Genomic DNA, 20,146 nt, shown 5'->3' with positions numbered 1-20,146 from the left:
TAGCTCCATTTCCATTCCAACATTACATGGTTACCTAATATGTTCATGAAAAACCATTTACGCTAACACTATTGAATATAAGTTAAAGCATCCATTTTATAAAGTTACATGCTGAATTGGGAAGCATCTGAAAATGTACAGACGTGGACAAAATTGTTGGTACCCTTTGGTCAATGAAAGAAAAAGTCACAATGGTCACAGAAATAACTTTAATCTGACAAAAGTAATAATAAATTAAAATTCTATAAATGTTAACCAATGAAAGTCAGACATTGTTTTTCAACCATGCTTCAACAGAATTATGTAAAAAAATAAACTCATGAAACAGGCATGGACAAAAATGATGGTACCCCTAACTTAATATTTTGTTGCGCAACCTTTTGAGGCAATCACTGCAATCAAACGCTTCCTGTAACTGTCAATGAGACATCTGCACCTCTCAGCAGGTATTTTGGCCCACTCCTCATGAGCAAACTGCTCCAGTTGTGTCCGGTTTGAAGGGTGCCTTTTCCAGACTGCATGTTTCAGCTCCTTCCAAAGATGCTCAATAGGATTGAGGTCAGGGCTCATAGAAGGCCACTTTAGAATAGTCCAATTTTTTCCTCTTAGCCATTCTTGGGTGTTTTTAGCGGTGTGTTTTGGGTCATTGTCCTGTTGCAAGACCCATGACCTGCGACTGAGACCAAGCTTTCTGACACTGGCTAGTACATTTCTCTCTAGAATTCCTTGATAGTCTTGAGATTTCATTGTACCCTGCACAGATTCAAGACACCCTGTGCCAGACGCAGCAAAGCAGCCCCAGAACATAACAGAGCCTCCTCCATGTTTCACAGTAGGGACAGTGTTCTTTTCTTGATATGCTTCATTTTTTCGTCTGTGAACATACAGCTGATGTGCCTTGGCAAAAACTTCGATTTTTGTCTCATCTGTCCACAGGACATTCTCCCAGAAGCTTTGTGGCTTGTCAACATGTAGTTTGGCATATTCCAGTCTTGCTTTTTTATGATTCGTTTTCAACAATGGTGTCCTCCTTGGTCGTCTCCCATGTAGTCCACTTTGGCTCAAACAACGACGGATGGTGCGATCTGACACTGATGTTCCTTGAGCATGAAGTTCACCTTGAATCTCTTTAGAAGTCTTTCTAGGCTCTTTTGTTACCATTCGGATTATCCGTCTCTTAGATTTGTCATCAATTTTCCTCCTGCGGCCACGTCCAGGGAGGTTGGCTACAGTCCCATGGATCTTAAACTTATGAATAATATGTGCAACTGTACTCACAGGAACATCTAGTTGCTTGGAGATGGTCTTATAGCCTTTACCTTTAACATGCTTGTCTATAATTTTCTTTCTGATCTCTTGAGACAGCTCTTTCCTTTGCTTCCTCTGGTCCATGTCGAGTGTGGTACACACCATATCACCAAACAACACAGTGATTACCTGGAGCCATATATATAGGCCCAATGGCTGATTACAAGGTTGTAGACACCTGTGATGCTAATTAGTGGACACACCTTGAATTAACATGTCCCTTTGGTCACATTATGTTCTGTGTTTTCTAGGGGTACCATCATTTTTGTCCATGCCTGTTTCATGAGTTTATTTTTTTACATAATTCTGTTGAAGCATGGTTGAAAAACAATGTCTGACTTTCATTGGTTAACATTTATAGAATTTTAATTTATTATTACTTTTGTCAGATTAAAGTTATTTCTGTGACCATTGTGACTTTTTCTTTCATTGACCAAAGGGTACCAACAATTTTGTCCACGTCTGTATATACTCTATGCACGGATATATGGTTGCAACAAGCACTGAAAATAATCCACAAAGGAAAGAAAAGCTGAAATGTTGTGCTGTTCTAACAGCAGGATGTCACTGCATGGCAGTTAGTTGTTTTTGCTCTGTGTGTGGTTGAGTGATTAGTTATGCATTAACTGTATGATTACAGACACAGCAAGGGGTTTGCTGAGAATAAGCCGCTGCTAAGTCTGCAATCACTGTGAAGTAAACTATGACGCTAATAAAGTCATCACACCTAGTTATAAAAGCCTCTCATCTGCTAGGGAGTATCTTTGTCTTTCTCTGCAAAGGTTAACAATGTGATTTATTGGGATTTATGACCCTTTCGTGGTTAGAGAAGACGTCAGCAGTACAATTAGGTGCTATCCTACGATGGGTTACTGCTTGCAGCATCACTGTACAATGTGTGTGTGTTAGAAAACCAATGGACACGTTCTTATTATATGTTTCCATGGGAAATAACACCAATAAGTATTTATTGGGAATATGTTGTCGGAATTTCAAGAGTTTTGGGTTTGTTTTTAATTTTCCATGTCCCTATCTATATTTTTAAAAAATCCTAAATGTATGCAATTTTCACTCTGGCTGTTAGGCCTAATAATAGGGTTGCAATTTCTGTTCTGTAAGGATCACTTCACGATATTATCTTATTGTCATTGAAGGCAGGATTTCAATGACAGGTAAGACCTATATCTAGATAGCACAGGATCCACCATTCACAATAGACTAGGTTATAGTTTATCTTCTCTTGCTCCCTGCATAATGACCTCTAAACCGGACAAGGAATCATTGCTTGTCTATTGTGCCATTATGCTGTCAATGGCAGTTTAGACAAAATATCTGCCCCTATAATCATTCATAAAATAATTAACAAAAATTACCATCACTAAATAAAACCAGATTAGAAACAACATGTTTCATTATGTGCTTTTAATTCGAAAATAAATGTTAAGTGATATAATTTCTTGCTCATGATGTGCCTAGACTTCCCACACTACTTTGAGATTTATGCCACTATGTGTGACCCACCCTCCTTAGTGTAACATACAGCAATTAAGATTGTTTTCAAAAAGGGGTTATCCAAAGGAGTTCTTATATATGTGTATCGTAAAATCCATATCTTATCTTAACCTTTTTCCTACATTTTTTTCTAGACCTGTGTACATAAATCCTCTTCTGAGATAATCTGCACTTCAACCCCTTCCCTGAAAGGGCTAAATCTGGCGCCACCAATTGTAACCCAAGTTTTTTTTGTTTTCGATGGAGCCATATCTTCTGCTTTTGAATTCATTTATGTAAATAATCCTGTATTTAAAAAATTTGAAAAAACGTTGGTGATTTCAATGGGGAACATCCTGGAAATTAAGGTAAGATTTACAGCCAATCTGAAATAATGTAATCTATCTTCTTTATTTGTGTTGCAATATATAATGTATTACTATGTATCACCACCATGCTTGTTTACCAGGTTTCCTTAAAATCCAGTGATATTTCCACAATTATCCTCCAACATAAATATTCACACCCAGTCACAGTGTTCTGTAGAGATCAAGTGGGCAGCATTCAGGATGCAGTCAGGAAGGTGTGGCATAATATATGGTAAAAAGAAATACAAACCAAAAGTTTTTAGAAGAGCAGAAATTTATCAGGGAGACTCCCTTTATGGACGTGTAAAGGATGGGCTACACTGCCAGATCATATGGCATTCTAATACTGCCTCTAAATGCCTGATGAACAAGCACTCGTTCATCAGGCCATTGTGATTTGTAAACATGCTTAAAAATCACAACAGTGCTGGCGGTAGATCGTGCTGTGTTAAAGCGATCTGCTGCCGTCACACTGCTGCCCTGCATGGGGACAAGCGATGGCATAGTGATCGCTCCTCCCCATGCCACGGAGGACATCGCTGACGATTACCGACAATTATCTGCGGCCTTGGGGTGTCTAATACACCCTTAAGGGCTGTTTCACACCAGAGGATCCTGTGCGTGTCATCCTCAGCGGGAATAAGAGCCAAACCCCGCTCCGGACAGCAGTAACATGATTGATAATGCTCCGTGCCTCTCTGTGATCTTTATACTACAAAATCACTGTGAGATAAAGTTGTCACCGTGATTTTGTAGTAAAAAGATCACAGAGAGGCAAAGAGAATTATCAATCATGTTACTGCTCCGTGTCTCTGCTGTCCGGAGCGGGGTTTGGCTCTTATTCACGCTGCGGATGACACGCACGGGATCCGCTCGTGTGAAACAGCCCTAAGGCTGAGTTCACACTTCAGTTATTTGGTCAGTTATTTCCATCAGGTCAAAAACACTGAATTGGTGCAAATCAAATCATTCCACCTGGTCTGTGAGTAGGCTTCATTGCTGGTTTTGGCTCACAATCACTGACCAAATGACTGAGGTGTGAGCTTAGCCTAACTTGAATCTCCTGGGTCCAGTGCTAACTATATAACAGGGTCCCTAACTTATCATATACCATTTATATTACTGGTGGCAAAAGGACTTTTGGTTCCTCTAGACACCAGGGCCCAGGTGCAACAAGTACCTCCGTACTGCTTATAGCTAGGCCCCCTCATGGTTGTAAGTTGCATGTTTGATTGTGCTGATGTATTATATGTACAAATCAAACTCAAAAGTTGAAAGGGGTACTTTGGGCGAGGTCATGTAACTGTGGACTCTTCTGGTGAAGTTCCCACTGGATATGCTCCTTTGTCTTCCCGTTCAGCTGCATAATGTACCTGCAAGTCCACCGAAAGCAGGCACAAGCCATAGTGTGCACTTTTTTTCCTCCTGCTTTCTCTGCCAGCTCACCCCCCCCCCCTTCTTGACTGACAGGGCCAGGCAAGATGACTATCGGTCAATAAGGAGAGGGAGGGGCTGGCAGAGGAGGCGGGAAGAGCAAGAGTAGCTTGGGCCCACCCTCAGTGCACTTAACTGCTCATTTGCATATTAATTGAAAGTACCTTTTCTCCAGAATAAAGTAACAGATCATTAAGTGAAAGCCATCATTACATTCAGCTTAGATAGCCCTGCAAGGCATTGTGCCTGGTTTAGGCTACTTTCACACTCACGTTTGGTGCGGATCCGTCATAGATCTGCACAGACGAATCCGTTCAGATAATACAACCACATGCATCCGTTCAGAACGGATCCGTTTGTTATTATCTTTACCATAGCCAAGACGGATCCGTCTTGAACGCCATTGAAAGTCAATGGAGGACGGATCCGTTCTCTATTGTGCCAGATTGTGTCAGTGAAAACGGATCCATCCCCATTGACTTACATTGTGTGTCAGAACTGATCCGTTTGGCTCAGTTTTGCAGCTTGCAGCGTTTTGGTGTCCTCCTCCAGAGCGGAATGGAGGCGGAACAGAGGCAAACTGATGCCTTCTGAGCGGATCCTTGTCCATTCAGAATGCATTAGGGCAAAACTGATCCGTTTTGGACCGCTTGTGAGAGCCCTGAACAGATCTCAGAAACGGAAAGCCAAAACGCCAGTGTGAAAGTAGCCTTAACAGTGAATATTCTGGTGACAGATTCCATTTAATCATATTAGATAACCATATTATATGGGTGCTTTATTGAAACCAATAATTGGTCGTTTTATGTATGTTTTAGTCTTACTTTCCATAACTGATGCTGATTGTGTTGGTTTTAGGGAGATAATATTGATTCTGATGCTATAAGAGGAGAAGTGCTGAAAGTTGGTAACAAGAGCTGTGAAATTATTCAATCCAAATCAGATTTTGTCTCTTGTGCTGTTTCCAGTGACTTGATGAAAAGTAACAGTGAGCTGAAAATAGAGGTAGGATCTGTTCCTATTTGTCCAAATGAAAACTTCAGTTGTCTGCATACATCTGCTTATATATTATTACTGAAGGTCAGCGTGTTTTCTCCTCATAATCGTTCTGCACTACAGTGTTTGTTCGGTCCATATGTTTGGCTACTGTTGATTGAATTGAGAATGTCTTTTTATGTACATCATGAATAATTAAGCCGCACGTCTGCTGTGAATTATAAACGTCTACCACTTGTAGCGTGTGTGGAGCTCATCTGTAATTATCTGAAGATGCCGAACAAGGCAGGTGCGCTCCTGACCCCCTCCAGCCTCCCCCACTGCGTGTTCAGGATGATCGAAATGTAGGGAAGATACACAAGCTATAAGGAAATGACATGCCATTGTTGTTTAACTAAGTGTGCTAAATAGGATTACACAGGTAAATCATGAAAGGCCTTTTTCTATTTTTTCATTTTAGTTTTTTAACCCAGCCTTCCCAAAGCCAAAATTTTTATTTTTTCCATTTGCATAACAATATGAAGGCTTGTTTTTGTGGAACAAGTTGTACTTTCTAATGGCACCATTTACGGTTGCTTAAAATGTAGTGGGAAACAGCAAAAAATTCTAAATGGGGTGGAATTATAAGAAAAAAACTGTGCCACAGTTTTATGGGTTTTGCTTTTACAATATTTAATATGCTGTAAAACTGACCAGTTGCTTTCATTCTATGGGTCTGGACGATCACAACGATACCATATATGTATAGTTTTTCTTGAGTTTTAATACTGAAAAAAAAAACTATGGAAAAAACTATATTTTTGGGCATCACCATATTCTTACCCCCATAACTTTTTTATTTTTATGTGTATGGAGCTGTGTGAGGGCTAAATTTTTTGCAGGGTGATCTGTACTTTTCATTGATATTTTGGAGTATGTATGATTCTTTGATCATTTTTTATTCCATTTTTTGGAAGCAACCTAAAAACAGCGAATCTGACATTTTCCCTATGGCATAGATATGACCATGATGTTTATTTTCATTTAATTTTTTTGGGGGGTAAAGAGGGATGATTTGAATTTTTATATATTTTTTATTTTGTAAATATTTTTACAAATATTTGTTCTTTTTTTACACTTTTTAAATGTTCCCCTAAGGGAATGTGAACAAGCAATGATTACCGTAGATTGCTTCTCTCATAGACGCCAATGCATTAGAGTCTATAACAGGGATCAGCAACCTTCGGCACTCCAGCTGTTCTGAAACTACAATTCCCAGCATGCATCATTCATTTCTATGAGAGTTCTCAGAGAAGCATAGCAAGTATGCATGCTGGGAGTTGTAGTTTCACAACAGCTGGAGTGCCGGAGGTTGCCTACCCCTGGTCTATAAGGATGTCACTGTGTTCCTATTGAGCCTTCTTAGGAAGTAATGTGCGGCAGCCTCAGATCATTCAGGAGGACCGAGACTCCTGCACACACCATCCAACTCTCCTGATCCTCGCTAGGGGTGGCTGGTGCACTGCTGGGCTCCCAGTTTTTGACCTCTCAGATGCCGTTGTCACATATGACTATCCAGGGGCGGATTGGCTATAGACCTTACAGGGACGTTTTCCGGTAGGCCGATGCCCAGGGGGCCGCCTGAGTCCTCCTAACAGCCAGTCAGTGGAAGTTTTTGGGCATGTATTTTGTGCTACTGGCAGTATTTTGTGATGGACTGTGGTATTTAGTTCTGTTGTGATGGTATAATGTGCCACAATATGGTATTGCTGGCTTGCCTTCCATCAACTTGGACCCAACTACAAAACGGGGCCACTTTTAGTATTTTTTCCAGGGCCATTTTAAATTGCCTGAGGGGTTAAATGCGTGATCGCATACATTATTAAACAGCAGGCATCTGGTGGCTATTGTTCCCGCTGACATATATGTGTATAAGACAGTTTGGAACAGGTTAAAGGCCCATCAGCTAACTTTAGAGTAGAAGATGGTGCTTCATAATCAATGGTGCCTGATCAATAATTATACAGTATGTGAACATGAGGACAGAAAAAGTTATAGAGTAAATGAGTATTAAGGTGCTAGTTTGAAAACTGCTGAATATTTTCCATGGGACAACCCCATTAAGTACCTCCATATAAATAATAAACTTCTGCCAGTAGTCTTCATAGATCCTCGCCCCTGCAGACGCAATGGTATATAGTCCATAATGATGGAACATCACGAGACCAAGGAGCCAGTCACTGTCAACAGCAATTTTGTTTTCTGACTGTCAAATATACATACGCCTTTAAAACTTTTTTTAAGCAGAGATACATTTAAAACTCCAAACATGTATGACTGGATGATTTCCTATACCCTGTATGACTTTTTAATTGTTATCTTAATATCAGCTCCTGCAGGAATCCTCCTCCATTGTCATTGGCATGGTGAAAGTCCAACCAAACTACAATTACACAGGAATAATCACTGGGGTTCTGTCCTGTGTCTTACTGGTTTTAATTGCACTTGTGATTTTCAAATGTGTAAGGAAGAGAAAGCAGCTCAAAGGTAAAACTTTTGTTCTTCAGTGACTTTGGATTCTTTATGAGGAGCTACTTCCAGATTCCTAACTATATTTTATTACAGATATAGGCAGTGAACGGGTCCTATTTGATGGCAGGGTACATACACCTCATCTGGATAGACTTGTGAGTGCAAGGAGTGTAAGTCCTACAACCGAAATGGTATCCAGTGAATCTATGGACTACCGCTCTACATTTCCAGAAGGTAAGAGTCTTTATTCTTTGCCATAGTTCACATGATCGGTCATTAATCTGACTTGTTCCTCAGAATCACTGTGTTCCCTGTCAGGACTTTTTGTAAGTACATACTAATGGCCTGATACTTCTGGGACCTCAAACCTCCAAGGGACTGAATTCAGACAATGTGCTTGGCAGGATTCTCTTACAGGAGGAATAAGCATTTCTTGTGTGCTGAACTTATGAAAATTGTCACCAAAAATATGATGTCTATGGCACCTGCCAAACCACTTAATCACCTAATATATTAGGTCAGGTTAATATGTTAACTTTACATGTATGGTTTCCAAATTATATTTTTTTTTTCTCCATACGTGAACTTATTTACATCATGAATGATACATCTAAAAACCATGTCAGCCAAGGAAACTGTAATGGTACTTGTTATTATATACTATACACAGCACATAGGATATATAGAACCCGGTTCTGAATATCTAAATGCGAAATGTAATAATTGTGTCTAAATGTAATAATTTAAACCAACCCACACTGAGCTTTCCTTCCTACCATCAGTCTCTATCAGTGAGCTAGGTGGGTAAGAAGGCAGCAATGCTTCTTTAAAGGGGCACTACTGTCAGAAAGAGTTTTTTTCTTGTTCAACTCAATATTCATAGAAAAGATTTCTAAGAATTTTAATTTTTCATTTCAGCAGTACTATACCATTAAAAATTAAATATAAAATAGTTTCATTCTCTAGCAGTCAGCACAGAGAGATAAAACCTATAATAGCAGAGATCCTACTGATATTGTACTGCTGCTGCACGGGGAAGCTCTTATCTGCCAGTATAATAGTAGGTGTAGAATTTTGGATGACAGTATGATAGCTCTATTGTTCTCTGGATAGTCCGAGATAAAGATGCGTATAGAAAAGCACTGCACCTATCAGTGCAATATGTGATGCTGTAGTTAAGTCAGTCATTCCCTTCCCGCTCTCTCTGCCGTGAATGGTCTAAGTAAACAAGTCAAGTGTGGTTGTTTACTGTGCTAAAGGTCCAAACAAAAGAGTAAGGGCCCTATTAAACCACATGATTTTTGAGCCAGTTAGTGGAAAGTGTTCATTAGGAATGCCCTTTCCCAATAATTGGCCCATATAATCATGCAGCCAATCAGCAGATGGGTTTGTTGGCTGATGGGCATCTCTCATCAGGATGAAAGATGCCCATTTATTGGCAGCACATTTTCCTGTGTAATCAGGGATCTGCAGCCGATAATCAACAGAACTAATTGGTAGCAATCCTTCCTCCCACATTCAGATTACATTGACCTGAGTAATCAGGCTGGTGCAAATGCGGGCAAATGAGTGAGATGGACGTGTCATCATCCATCAGCGCCTGCACCGCCTGAACATTGTGCTGTGTAATACAACCTTAAGAGAAAGCGCCAGGACAGGAAGCTGAGTACATGAAGTGCTTCAAAAAAATGATATCCAGAAAACCATCCAATCCTTTTTCTGTATAAAAACTTACATAGAATAGTTCTATATCGGCTGGTAATGTGATACAAACATTTCTGATGCTGGTGTCTCTTTAAGACATAGTCAGTGGCCATGATATAGAGGTATTGACTAGATGGGTGAGGTCTCAGCAAGAGAAGAAATAGATGCTCTGATGTTCGTTACACACGTAGCCACTGAAAGTGAATATAGTTATCACTCATTACAAAGGTAAGACAACTCTCTAATGTTCTGCCTTGCCAGGTTTTAAGTGGATGACTCTTGTGTGAATCATATTTGTTCTTCATGATTCATACTGTATTATGGATAGTATAGTAGATTGCAACACACACTCCCCTGTTCATATTTTACACAAGAGTTAGCATTAATCAAGGTATGTTCAAAACTGAATTATTGTTCCCGGACTGATGTACATGTTCTCAGACCAGCAATTATTTTCCTAAGCTTATTAAGTTAACTTCCTCTACTCTTCCTTTACAACACTTCCGCCAAAAAAGAATGGTACACTGGCTGTAAGGGAAGCTTGGTATACAGCAGGAGGTGCTGATTCAGTAAAACTTGTATTTACTCATTTAGATCTCTGCTCTTTCTATGCTTAGGAGTCCAGTGGGCGGTCCTAATCAGTGAGCTGTCCTTGTATGATTGTGCATAGTAATATAGCTGGCAATCAATAAGTAGTACCGTCAACTGGGCTACTTAGCACAGAACGAGCAGAGATTTAAATAAATAAGTTAGACTAGTTTCACACTAGCATTAGCTCTCCGACAGGCTGTTCTGGCAGAGGACAGCCTGCCAGAGCTCACTAAATCCAGCATGGCCAGAGGTTTCCACGGTTCCTGCTATTGAATATTCTGAAATTAGAGCACAACACAGATGTGAAAGAGGGTTTATACTGAATCATTTCGCAACAAAACAATATTCCATGCTGCCACAGCTAGACCTGCATGTAAAAGTACATTATAGTATCATAAATTATTATTGGTCAACCCACAGTTTTTGTTGGAAACAGTCAACAGCCTTATGTCTTTGGGGAGCTCCCAACTCTGCCTGACATATGATGTAAGGAGACTGAAGGATCGAGCACTGAATTTGAGGTGTCTGGCAGTGGGTTTTTCCTTTCTCTCCATTGAAAGCACATACATGCTCAGGCAAACCTTACAGGGAGCCTGGAGACATAGCTGTCAGCCGAATGAGTGGTTTTGAAGATGTATGGTCAGTGGGCACCTGAAAATGTGATGTTTCCGTTAAAGAGCCTCTGTCAGCATGATCAACCCTATTAAACCAGGCATTCTGCCGGGTAGAGTTGATCATGCTGATAAAACAATACCTTTCTTTTGTCTGTATGTTAAAACAGCTGAAAAATGGGCACTAGTCTCATGCCCACTAGGAGGACTGAAAAGTTACTCCTTGGGTGAATAAAGGACACTACTTTATCACCATCATTGGAAGTGCTGCCCTATTTTGTTTTTCATATTGTGGATGACTGGTTACATCTTCACCTGCTTGGTCCTCTGTACATTGGCTGATCTGCAGTGCTGCTTGGATTCTGATTATCAAAGATAGATAGATAGATAGATATCATCCTGAGAATGTACATTCAGTGCAGTAGGTGGTCACATGTAATATACATTTACAATGGAATACTGTTTGTTCTAAAGAGAGCCTTTCATCAGTTTTAACCCCCATAAACTCGTTTGCATGTGGTATGTGAGTACATAAAAGTTCATTTTCTCAGGGATACTTGGTGTAGAATAACATGGGTATGTTTTGTCTCCCTAGCACCTATTTAGCAGTGTTATGAGTTTAGAGGGGTAAAAACCGATGACAGGATCCTTAAATAATAAATAATACCATGATATTACATATTGAATTGTAATTTTGAGACCCCATATTATTCTAAGGTTGGGTTTTGGTTGTAAATAATAGTTTAATCCTCTGAAACCAGAGTTTTCTGTGCAGTAGAAGGGTTTGTTCCGACTCTCATATTAGATTGTCTAGTTCAGTTCATCTGATGATTTGATAGCCAACAATACATTTCTTTCTGTCCTATCTGCTTCTCTGCATTCCTGATAAGATGAAGATTGCTAGTGAAACTCTCATTCCTAAGACTGCAGGATATGAATCACCTCCTGGCATTTCCTTGATTTCATAGTTACTGAACCTTAAAGCTGAACACACATAATTTCATATGTATCATGCAGTTCTCTTACATAAGATATGTAAATTGTAGTCTTCTACTATTACACTATGAATAATTTTATAGATTATGTATAAAGCATATCTTACCTTTCTTTTACTCATATCATAAAATACATTTTACATATTTTCATATGCAGTCTTGAGAATTCCCAATAACAAATAGCTCAGTATTTGATATATTCTTTCAGTGTTTGAACCCATATAGTCTAATATTACGTGTACTATGTTCACCGTGAAACTTTTCTCTAGTGTTGATCTGTAGTTTTGGATGTTCTTGTCCAGTGACTGATCATAGCCTGAACCTTATGGTACAATTAGTTAGTTACATGTACCTGTTATAAAATGCATATATTCTTTTTTCTTCTCCCTGCTAAATCCAGTTGCACATATTTCTGGAGCAATGGGCCAAAAGCATGGTTAAATAACTGACTGGTCAAACAACTGAAATTATATGTCTACAGCTAACCTAAATCTCACAAGGATTGTGATAATACAGTCAGACCAGACTGAAACATGACTGTGCGATGTCTCCCATAGTATGGCCACCTCAAATATTATGGACACACTATAGGAGAAGAAGCATGATAATAACTCATCACGGATTTGTTACTTGGGGTGGAGTTGGCAATGACACGTCACAGGCTTCAGCAGTTAATATATATTTTCTCTCTAAAATAAAGCAGTGGCATTCATTGGTATGAATTCCACGGTGAAAGGACACATAACATAACAACAATACCTTGCCCGTCTGGGCTCTAACTGAACCTCGGTTTTCGCGCCTAAAACACTCAGCAACACATGGGAGATCAGGCTTTACACAGTCAACAGGTCATGCAGCTTAAAGGCTTCTAACACTGAATGATCATTTCAGCCCTGTATTTATTCCCCAGTAATGATCCCAGTAGCTACACCTAGGTTTACCTTGGGCTAGGGGAAATAGTTGTACTTAAGTGGAGTGAGAATGACAGGTCCCTCTATCAACCTACCCACCATTCCATAAAAATCCAGGCCCATAAAATACTTGAAAGAAAAATGCCTCAGCAACTACACTGAAAACACCCAGCTTTCTTGAATTTTTTTACCTCACCCAGGGGGTATACAACCTCTCCAGTTCTTTACCAGCCACCATGCTGCACTCTATACTGGACCAACGACCTCTTTTAATCTTTTGTATAGTACAACAGAACACAATTCGTTTTTAGGGTTTTCAAAATGCTCACATGTTCATCACAACGTTTATATCCTAAGCATTTACTTAAATGTGTGTTTGTCAAAACCTGAATGTCTTCATTTTAAAGTTTTATTTTCTCTTTGCACAACTTAGATCAGTTTCCAAATTCATCTCATGGTGGATCATGCCGAGTAGCTCAGTATCCTCACAGAGACCTCTCCCCTATATTGTCAAGTGGAGATTCAGACATTGCCAGTCCATTGTTACAGACATATGTCCATATTGATTCAAGTCTCCTAAGTGCAGACCTTGTGAAAGAAATAGAGCACATGGTTATTGGTGTGGACCGCCTCCTAGTGCACTTTAACAAAGTAATAGGAAGAGGTAAGAATTATACATTATATTAAAAGTACTAAATGATATCATGATATAATCTGAAAATATGAAAAAAAATAATAATACTGGGCATGTTGGGAAACAAACATAACTACATTTTGATTAATTTCAGGACATTTTGGATGTGTGTATCATGGTACGCTTTTAGACACTGATGGGAAGAAATTACATTGTGCCGTGAAATCTCTAAACCGTAAGTATAACAGAGAACATATGCTTGTCTTCTCTAAGTACTATCATCATAATAAAATATCTATAGAAACAGTGTGAATTATTTTTTACATATACTAATCACATGTACTTATTACCTTGATTATTCTCTGATATATTCTTTGTTAGTAACCTGTTTGCCGAATTAAATAGAATCTGTAATATAAAAGAAACTACACTTTAAAGGGGATAAAGTTCTCCCATGGCACTGGTAACAGCACTCCAAAATAACACAACATTAATAAAGCAGAGTAAGGGGTCATTTTAATGCAAATATGGCTCCAAAAGGTGCAATACTTAAATTCCAACTCTGGCAAAAAAAAAAAAGTTTCCAGACCCTCTTATATTTACAGTGGTTGTAATATCTATTAACACTGAAGACCCAAATGACTTGGTCCGAATATTACAGAAACATACAGGACAGGAAGCTGAATTTTGTAGGGTAACCCAGCCTAGTATTAGGTCCATGTGCTAGGCTAGTGAAAAAAGCTAGTCTAGGAAGATGGCATCATATTTAAAAATATATGGAGCAGAGACCTGGTACATCACCGGATCTAATGAAAAAGATAATGAAAGCTAATAAATTGCTCCGATGCTCATCTCAGAGGGGCTGCCTGGTTGAAGTAGGGGATACGTATGGGGTTCAGCTCCGAACCCGGACAACCCCTTTAAGACAAATGATCACCAGAAGTCCAGCTCCTGGATTCCCTGGCAGCAAATTGAAACGAATGGCCAACCATGAAATACATGTAGGTCCATCCGAGTGTGACATCCATATGCCCTCATAAAAAAATGTATAATCTAAAAACATTAGCACAAAGCAAAGACCGATTTCAATAACTGGATACAGTTATCACCTACATTTATTACTTTTTTCTAAACACACAATCCATATCTAACATTGAAAGTGAACTTGTACCTGTAATGATATGAGGCTAATTATTACATAGTAATGAAGATTTCACAATAGTTTTTCCTGTTTACATAATAATTTATCATTTCTTTGAAGTTAATTCCCCTTTGTGATTGCTCAACCTATGAAACTAAAACACTGAACGGGTTTCCTGTAAATCTATTACTAAGATTATTTCTAAAATTAAAGGGGTTGTACTACAATACTGAGTTATGTCTTAATTTAATTTTAAAGGTATTACAGATATTGAAGAAGTCTCACAGTTTCTCAAAGAAGGCATAATCATGAAAGATTTCAGCCATCCAAATGTTTTGTCTTTGCTGGGCATTTGTCTGCCCACAGAGGGTTCTCCATTGGTAGTGTTGCCATTTATGAAGCATGGAGATCTCAGAAACTTTATTCGAAATGAATCTCATGTAAGTACATTGAGTATTTATCATATAAAGACATAGAACAAAGTCTGGCCAATTGTTAGCGCCTACTACAATTCTAACCTCTTTCTGAAGACATTATGATACATTTCCTAAGGCTACTTTTACACTAGCGTTTTTGCTGGGTCTGGAAGGGTTCAGCAAAAACGATTCCGTTACTGATAATACAACCGTCTGCATCCATTATAAACGGATCCGGTTGTATTATCTGTAACATAGCCAAGACATCATGAACTCCATTAAAAGTCAATGGGGGACGGATCCGTTTTCTATTGTGTCAGAGAAAATGGATCAGTCCCCGTTGACTTGCATTGTGGGTCATGACGGATCCGTCTTGCTCCGCATCCCAGGACGGGAAGCAAACCGCAGCATGCTGTGGTTTGCTCTCCGGTATAAGAATGGAACGGAATGCATTTTGGAGCATTCTGTTCTGTCCAGTTAGGTTTTGTCCCATTGACAATGAATGGGGACAAAACGGAAGCATCTTTTTGGGGTATTGAGACCCTATGACGGATCTCAATACAGGAAAATATTAACGCTAGTGTGAAAGTAGCCTAAGTCAGGAATTTTTAAAGGGAATCTGTCAGCACTTTTGATCATGCTATGCTTGTAATACAAACATACCTTTTGTGGAGCTTTTTTTATTAGGAGTAGTGATAGTATGAAGTTTTATTCTGCCTTTGCAAGTATCCTGGGGACGGGGCATCACTGTGGACTGCCCCCCGATCTCTGCCTGCACTTCATGGGCCCTCCTTTCTGCTTTGAGTGATAGCTTTGGCATCCAACCAGGAGACCAGTACATTATATATACCAATCATAGCAGAGAGGAGGGGCTGTGAAGTAGCTCAATGCAGGAAGAGAGCAATTCACAATGAAGCCCCGCCCCATGGCACTTGCAAGAGCACAATCTGACAGAATGAAGATTCATATCCAGACTGCTCTTGATGATAAAAGCTCCACAAAGGGGTATGTTTATTCTTCCCTCCCCAGCATCTACCTAGAGCTGTCAGCAGTTCAGCATGGCCAAAACTGCTGACATACTCGCTTAAAAAAAAGGTATATTAATCTAAACTCTATTAATTGTATTCTTATATAAGTAATTATATTTTAATTTTAACAATTTAGTATTGTGCTGGCCTCATAGCGAAACCATGCTATGTGAAAACAATGATGCATGAGCACATTCATAAAACTATGCATCATGCGGTACCTTGCCAGCCCTGCAGCCACTGTCTAAACCAATTTCTATTGAAAGCTTGAGTGAATGGTGAGATACAGTCAGTGCCTATAGTATGGACAACAGTACATAACATGGAGTTGGTTTAAAGAGTTTATGGCAGTTTATATTGTTTTTTGAATGCAGAATAGAGTGTATTAAAAGACCACAATAAAATATCACTATAAGCTAAGAGGAGTATTGCAATTATAACATTATATCAAGTGGATAGAACAGCAATACCTGACACAGACCATGGACAAGAGCAGGAACAGGTTGCTGCTAAGATAGTAGTCTTTATAGACATTGCATTCAGACAGAGCGGAACAATTGTTGCATATTTAAAATGTATTCTATGTTCATTGGAATAAAATGCATGTACTAATGTTTTATTTCAGAACCCAACAGTGAAAGATCTCATAGGATTTGGCCTACAAGTTGCTAAGGGGATGGAATATTTAGCGAGCAAAAAGTTTGTACACAGAGACCTGGCAGCAAGGAATTGCATGTAAGTAATGCAGAAGTCTTTTAATCATTTTTCATATCCATTTTCCAATCTTGCATGGTTCAGGAGGTGTAAATCTTTGCGTATGTTCGGTATATGATGGAGATTTCCATGCCTGCCCACAGTGGAAGAAGGATTCATCCTATTGGTCTACTAACCTCTTGTGTGCTTCTTGTCCTGCCAAGTTGGGAGATTACTAAACACCGCCTGCAGCATTATTATTATCATTGGGTGTTTTCCCAACTCAGGACTATGCTATCCCACTGCGCCACTGCCACCCATATTCAAGTCCTTACATACCACATACTGCTTTATTTACTACAGACAACACACTGGTGGCCAGTACAGGGGAATGTTACAACCCCTTCAAAGAATAATTAAAAGCCCACAACAGGGCTCCAGATGGCGACCAAAATGGTCGCCAATGCGACTTAGAATTTACAAATGGCGACAAGACCTTTTAGTCTTGTCGCCATTTGCGACTATACCCGCCGCCGCAGCTCTGCCGTTGAATACAGCGGCGGGCACAGGAGCTGATAGTTCCCTGCCCCGCCGCCACCGATGTTCTTCTCAGTAGCGCAGTGGAGGAGTCTCCCTCCCCCTGTGCTGCTGCCACCACCACCACCGTCAATAAGAAGAGAGACGGGAGGAGGAGGGGAGGGGCTGTGGCCACTGCGCCACCAATGAAGATAACTGACCTGTTAATACAAATACAGGAGGCGGGTGCCGGAATCAAATAGCCGGCACCCGACCTCTGACAGGGAGCTGCGATCAGCGGCAGTTGAGATAACCCTTCAGGTGCGGTACCTGAGGGGTTAACTGCCGCTGATCGCAGCTCCCTGTCAGAGGTCGGGTGTCGGCTATTTGATTCCGGCACTCGCCTCCTGTATTTGTATTAACAGGTCAGCTATCTTCATTGGTGGCACAGTGCGCCACCCCCCAGTATAATAAACATTGGTGGCGCAGTGCGTCCCCCCCAGTATAATAAACGTTGGTGGCACAGTGCGCCCTCCCAGTATAAGAAACGTTGGTGGCACAGTGCGCCCCCCCCCCAGTTTAAGAAACGTTGATGGCACAGTGGGCAGTGCCAATGAGGGTTAAAAAAAATAAAAAAAAATTAACTCACCTCCTCCAATTGATCGCGTAGCTACCGGTCTCCTGTTCTTTCTTCAGGACCTGTGGTGACGTCACTGAGCTCATCACATGGTCCATTACCATAGTGATGGATCATGTGATGAGCACAGTGATGTCACCACAGGTCCTTTGACAAGTCCTGAAAAAAGAACAGGAGACAACCAATTGGAGGAGGTGAGTTAATTATTTTTCAATTTTTTTAACCCTCATTGGCACTGCCCACTGCGCCACCAATGTTTATTATATTGAGGGGGGGCACACTGCGCCACCAATGTTTATTATATGGGGGGATGCGCACTGCACCACCAATGTTTATTATATTGAGGTGGGGCACACTGCGCCACCAATGTTTAATATATTGAGGGGGGCACACTGCGCCACCAATGTTTATTATATTGAGGGGGGGGCACACTGCGCCACCAATGTTTATTATATTGGGGGGGCACTGCACCACCAATGTTTATTATATTGGGGGGGCACACTGCGCCACCAATGTTTATTATGTTGGGGGGGCGCACTGTGCCACCAATGTTTATTATATTGGGGGGCACACTGCGCACCCAATATTTATTATATTGGGGGGGGCGCACTGCGCCACCAATGTTTATTATATTGGGGGGGAGCACTGCGCCACCAACGTTTATTATATTGGGGGGGCGCACTGCGCCACCAATGTTTATTATACTGGGGTGTATATAATGTTTATTATATTGACCTTCTACCATGCATTCTGTATTAAAGAATGCTATAATTTTCCCTTATAACCATGTTATAAGTGAAAATAATACAGTGAATAGACTTTCATCCTAGCAACCATGCGTGAAAATCACACCGCATCCGCACTTGCTTGCGGATGCTTGCGATTTTCACGCAGCCCCATTAACTTCTACTGGGGCCTGCGTTGCGTGAAAAACGCACAACATAGAGCATGCTGCGATTTTCACGTAACGCACAAGTGATGCGTGCACAGCCCCATAGAAGTGAATGGGTCCGGATTTAGCGCGGGTGCATTCCGGCATTTTGAATGCCGGATCCGGCACTAATACATTCCTATGGGAAAAAATGCCAGATCCAGCATTCAGGCAAGTCTCCAGTTTTTTTTCGCCGGAGATAAAACAGTAGCATGCTGCGGTTTTATCTTTTGCTTGATCAGTCAAAATGACTGAACTGAAGACATCCTGATGCATCCTGAACAGATTACTCTCCATTCAGAATGCATGAGGATATGCCTGATCAGTTCTTTTCTGGTATAGAGCCCCTAGGATGGAACCCTATGCCGGAAAAGAAAAAAGCTAGTGTGAAAGTACAAATCACTGAAGAAAGTGCACCAAACGGATATACCACTGACTATACTAGCTGGTCATACAAGCAGATGTTAAAAGCTGAGACTTTTGCCAATATATTCCTGTCAGGAAGATATCGGAGCCCAACATGCACCACGTCACGGTTCTCAGCATGGCAAGGGGTCCTACCACTGCGCTAACTATGGTGTGAACACGGTCTGAAGGTGATGAAATCCAGCTCACAGCCAAGCTTCCACACAACCGCATAGCAGGACAGCTAATGCAATGTGAACAAAGCAATACTGTAAGCCACACCCATATCAGATCATGTGATGGAGGTTTCCAGGTGCAAAAGAATGTTCAATTGCCAGATGAAGGCACATTCAATACTTATAAAACAAAATCACAGACATATAGTGGCCAATATGGGGGAACTGCCCAAACACCAAACACTGTAGCGTGTTTATCATTGGGCGAGCAGTCCCACCGCGTGTGAACCACTAAAATACCGTGGCAAGTATGGGGGAGCTGCTCAAACCCCAAACACTGTGGCGTGTTTCTCATTGGGGGAGCAGTCCCACCGCATGTGGACCGCAGCAAACGACCATCCCGAGCAATTATGCGTACAAAGGAGGACGCCCGCGCGGTCCACATGCACCACAACAGCATCCTACACAGACCGGAGCATTGTGCGGATGACAATACAATTATACAAATCACTGAAGAAAGTGCACCAAACGGATATACCACTGACTATACTAGCTGGTCATACAAGCAGATGTTAAAAGCGGAGACTTTTGCCAATATATTCCTGTCAGGAAGATATCGGAGCCCAACGTGCATGTTGGGCTCCGATAT

General features: G+C 40.6%; 1 protein-coding gene across 2 annotated transcripts in view; it reads left to right on the top strand.

The window, feature by feature from the left end:
* MET (MET proto-oncogene, receptor tyrosine kinase) overlaps positions 1–20,146 on the top strand; it is a 137,030-nt gene that overhangs the window by 98,405 nt on the left and 18,479 nt on the right. For both annotated transcript variants that reach the window (XM_044280296.1, XM_044280295.1), the window contains exons 11-18: positions 2,955–3,167; positions 5,460–5,606; positions 7,967–8,123; positions 8,202–8,342; positions 13,354–13,584; positions 13,709–13,789; positions 14,954–15,135; positions 16,765–16,874. In XM_044280296.1, the coding sequence (XP_044136231.1) occupies positions 2,955–3,167; positions 5,460–5,606; positions 7,967–8,123; positions 8,202–8,342; positions 13,354–13,584; positions 13,709–13,789; positions 14,954–15,135; positions 16,765–16,874 (1,262 nt within the window). The remainder of the gene's footprint in view (positions 1–2,954; positions 3,168–5,459; positions 5,607–7,966; positions 8,124–8,201; positions 8,343–13,353; positions 13,585–13,708; positions 13,790–14,953; positions 15,136–16,764; positions 16,875–20,146) is intronic.

The sequence above is a fragment of the Bufo gargarizans genome, chromosome 2 (assembly GCF_014858855.1).
Source record: "Bufo gargarizans isolate SCDJY-AF-19 chromosome 2, ASM1485885v1, whole genome shotgun sequence".
NCBI classification, from domain to species: domain Eukaryota; kingdom Metazoa; phylum Chordata; class Amphibia; order Anura; family Bufonidae; genus Bufo; species Bufo gargarizans.
The sequence above is the reverse complement of the archived record's forward strand: the minus strand, read 5'-3'. Positions and strand labels throughout refer to the sequence as shown.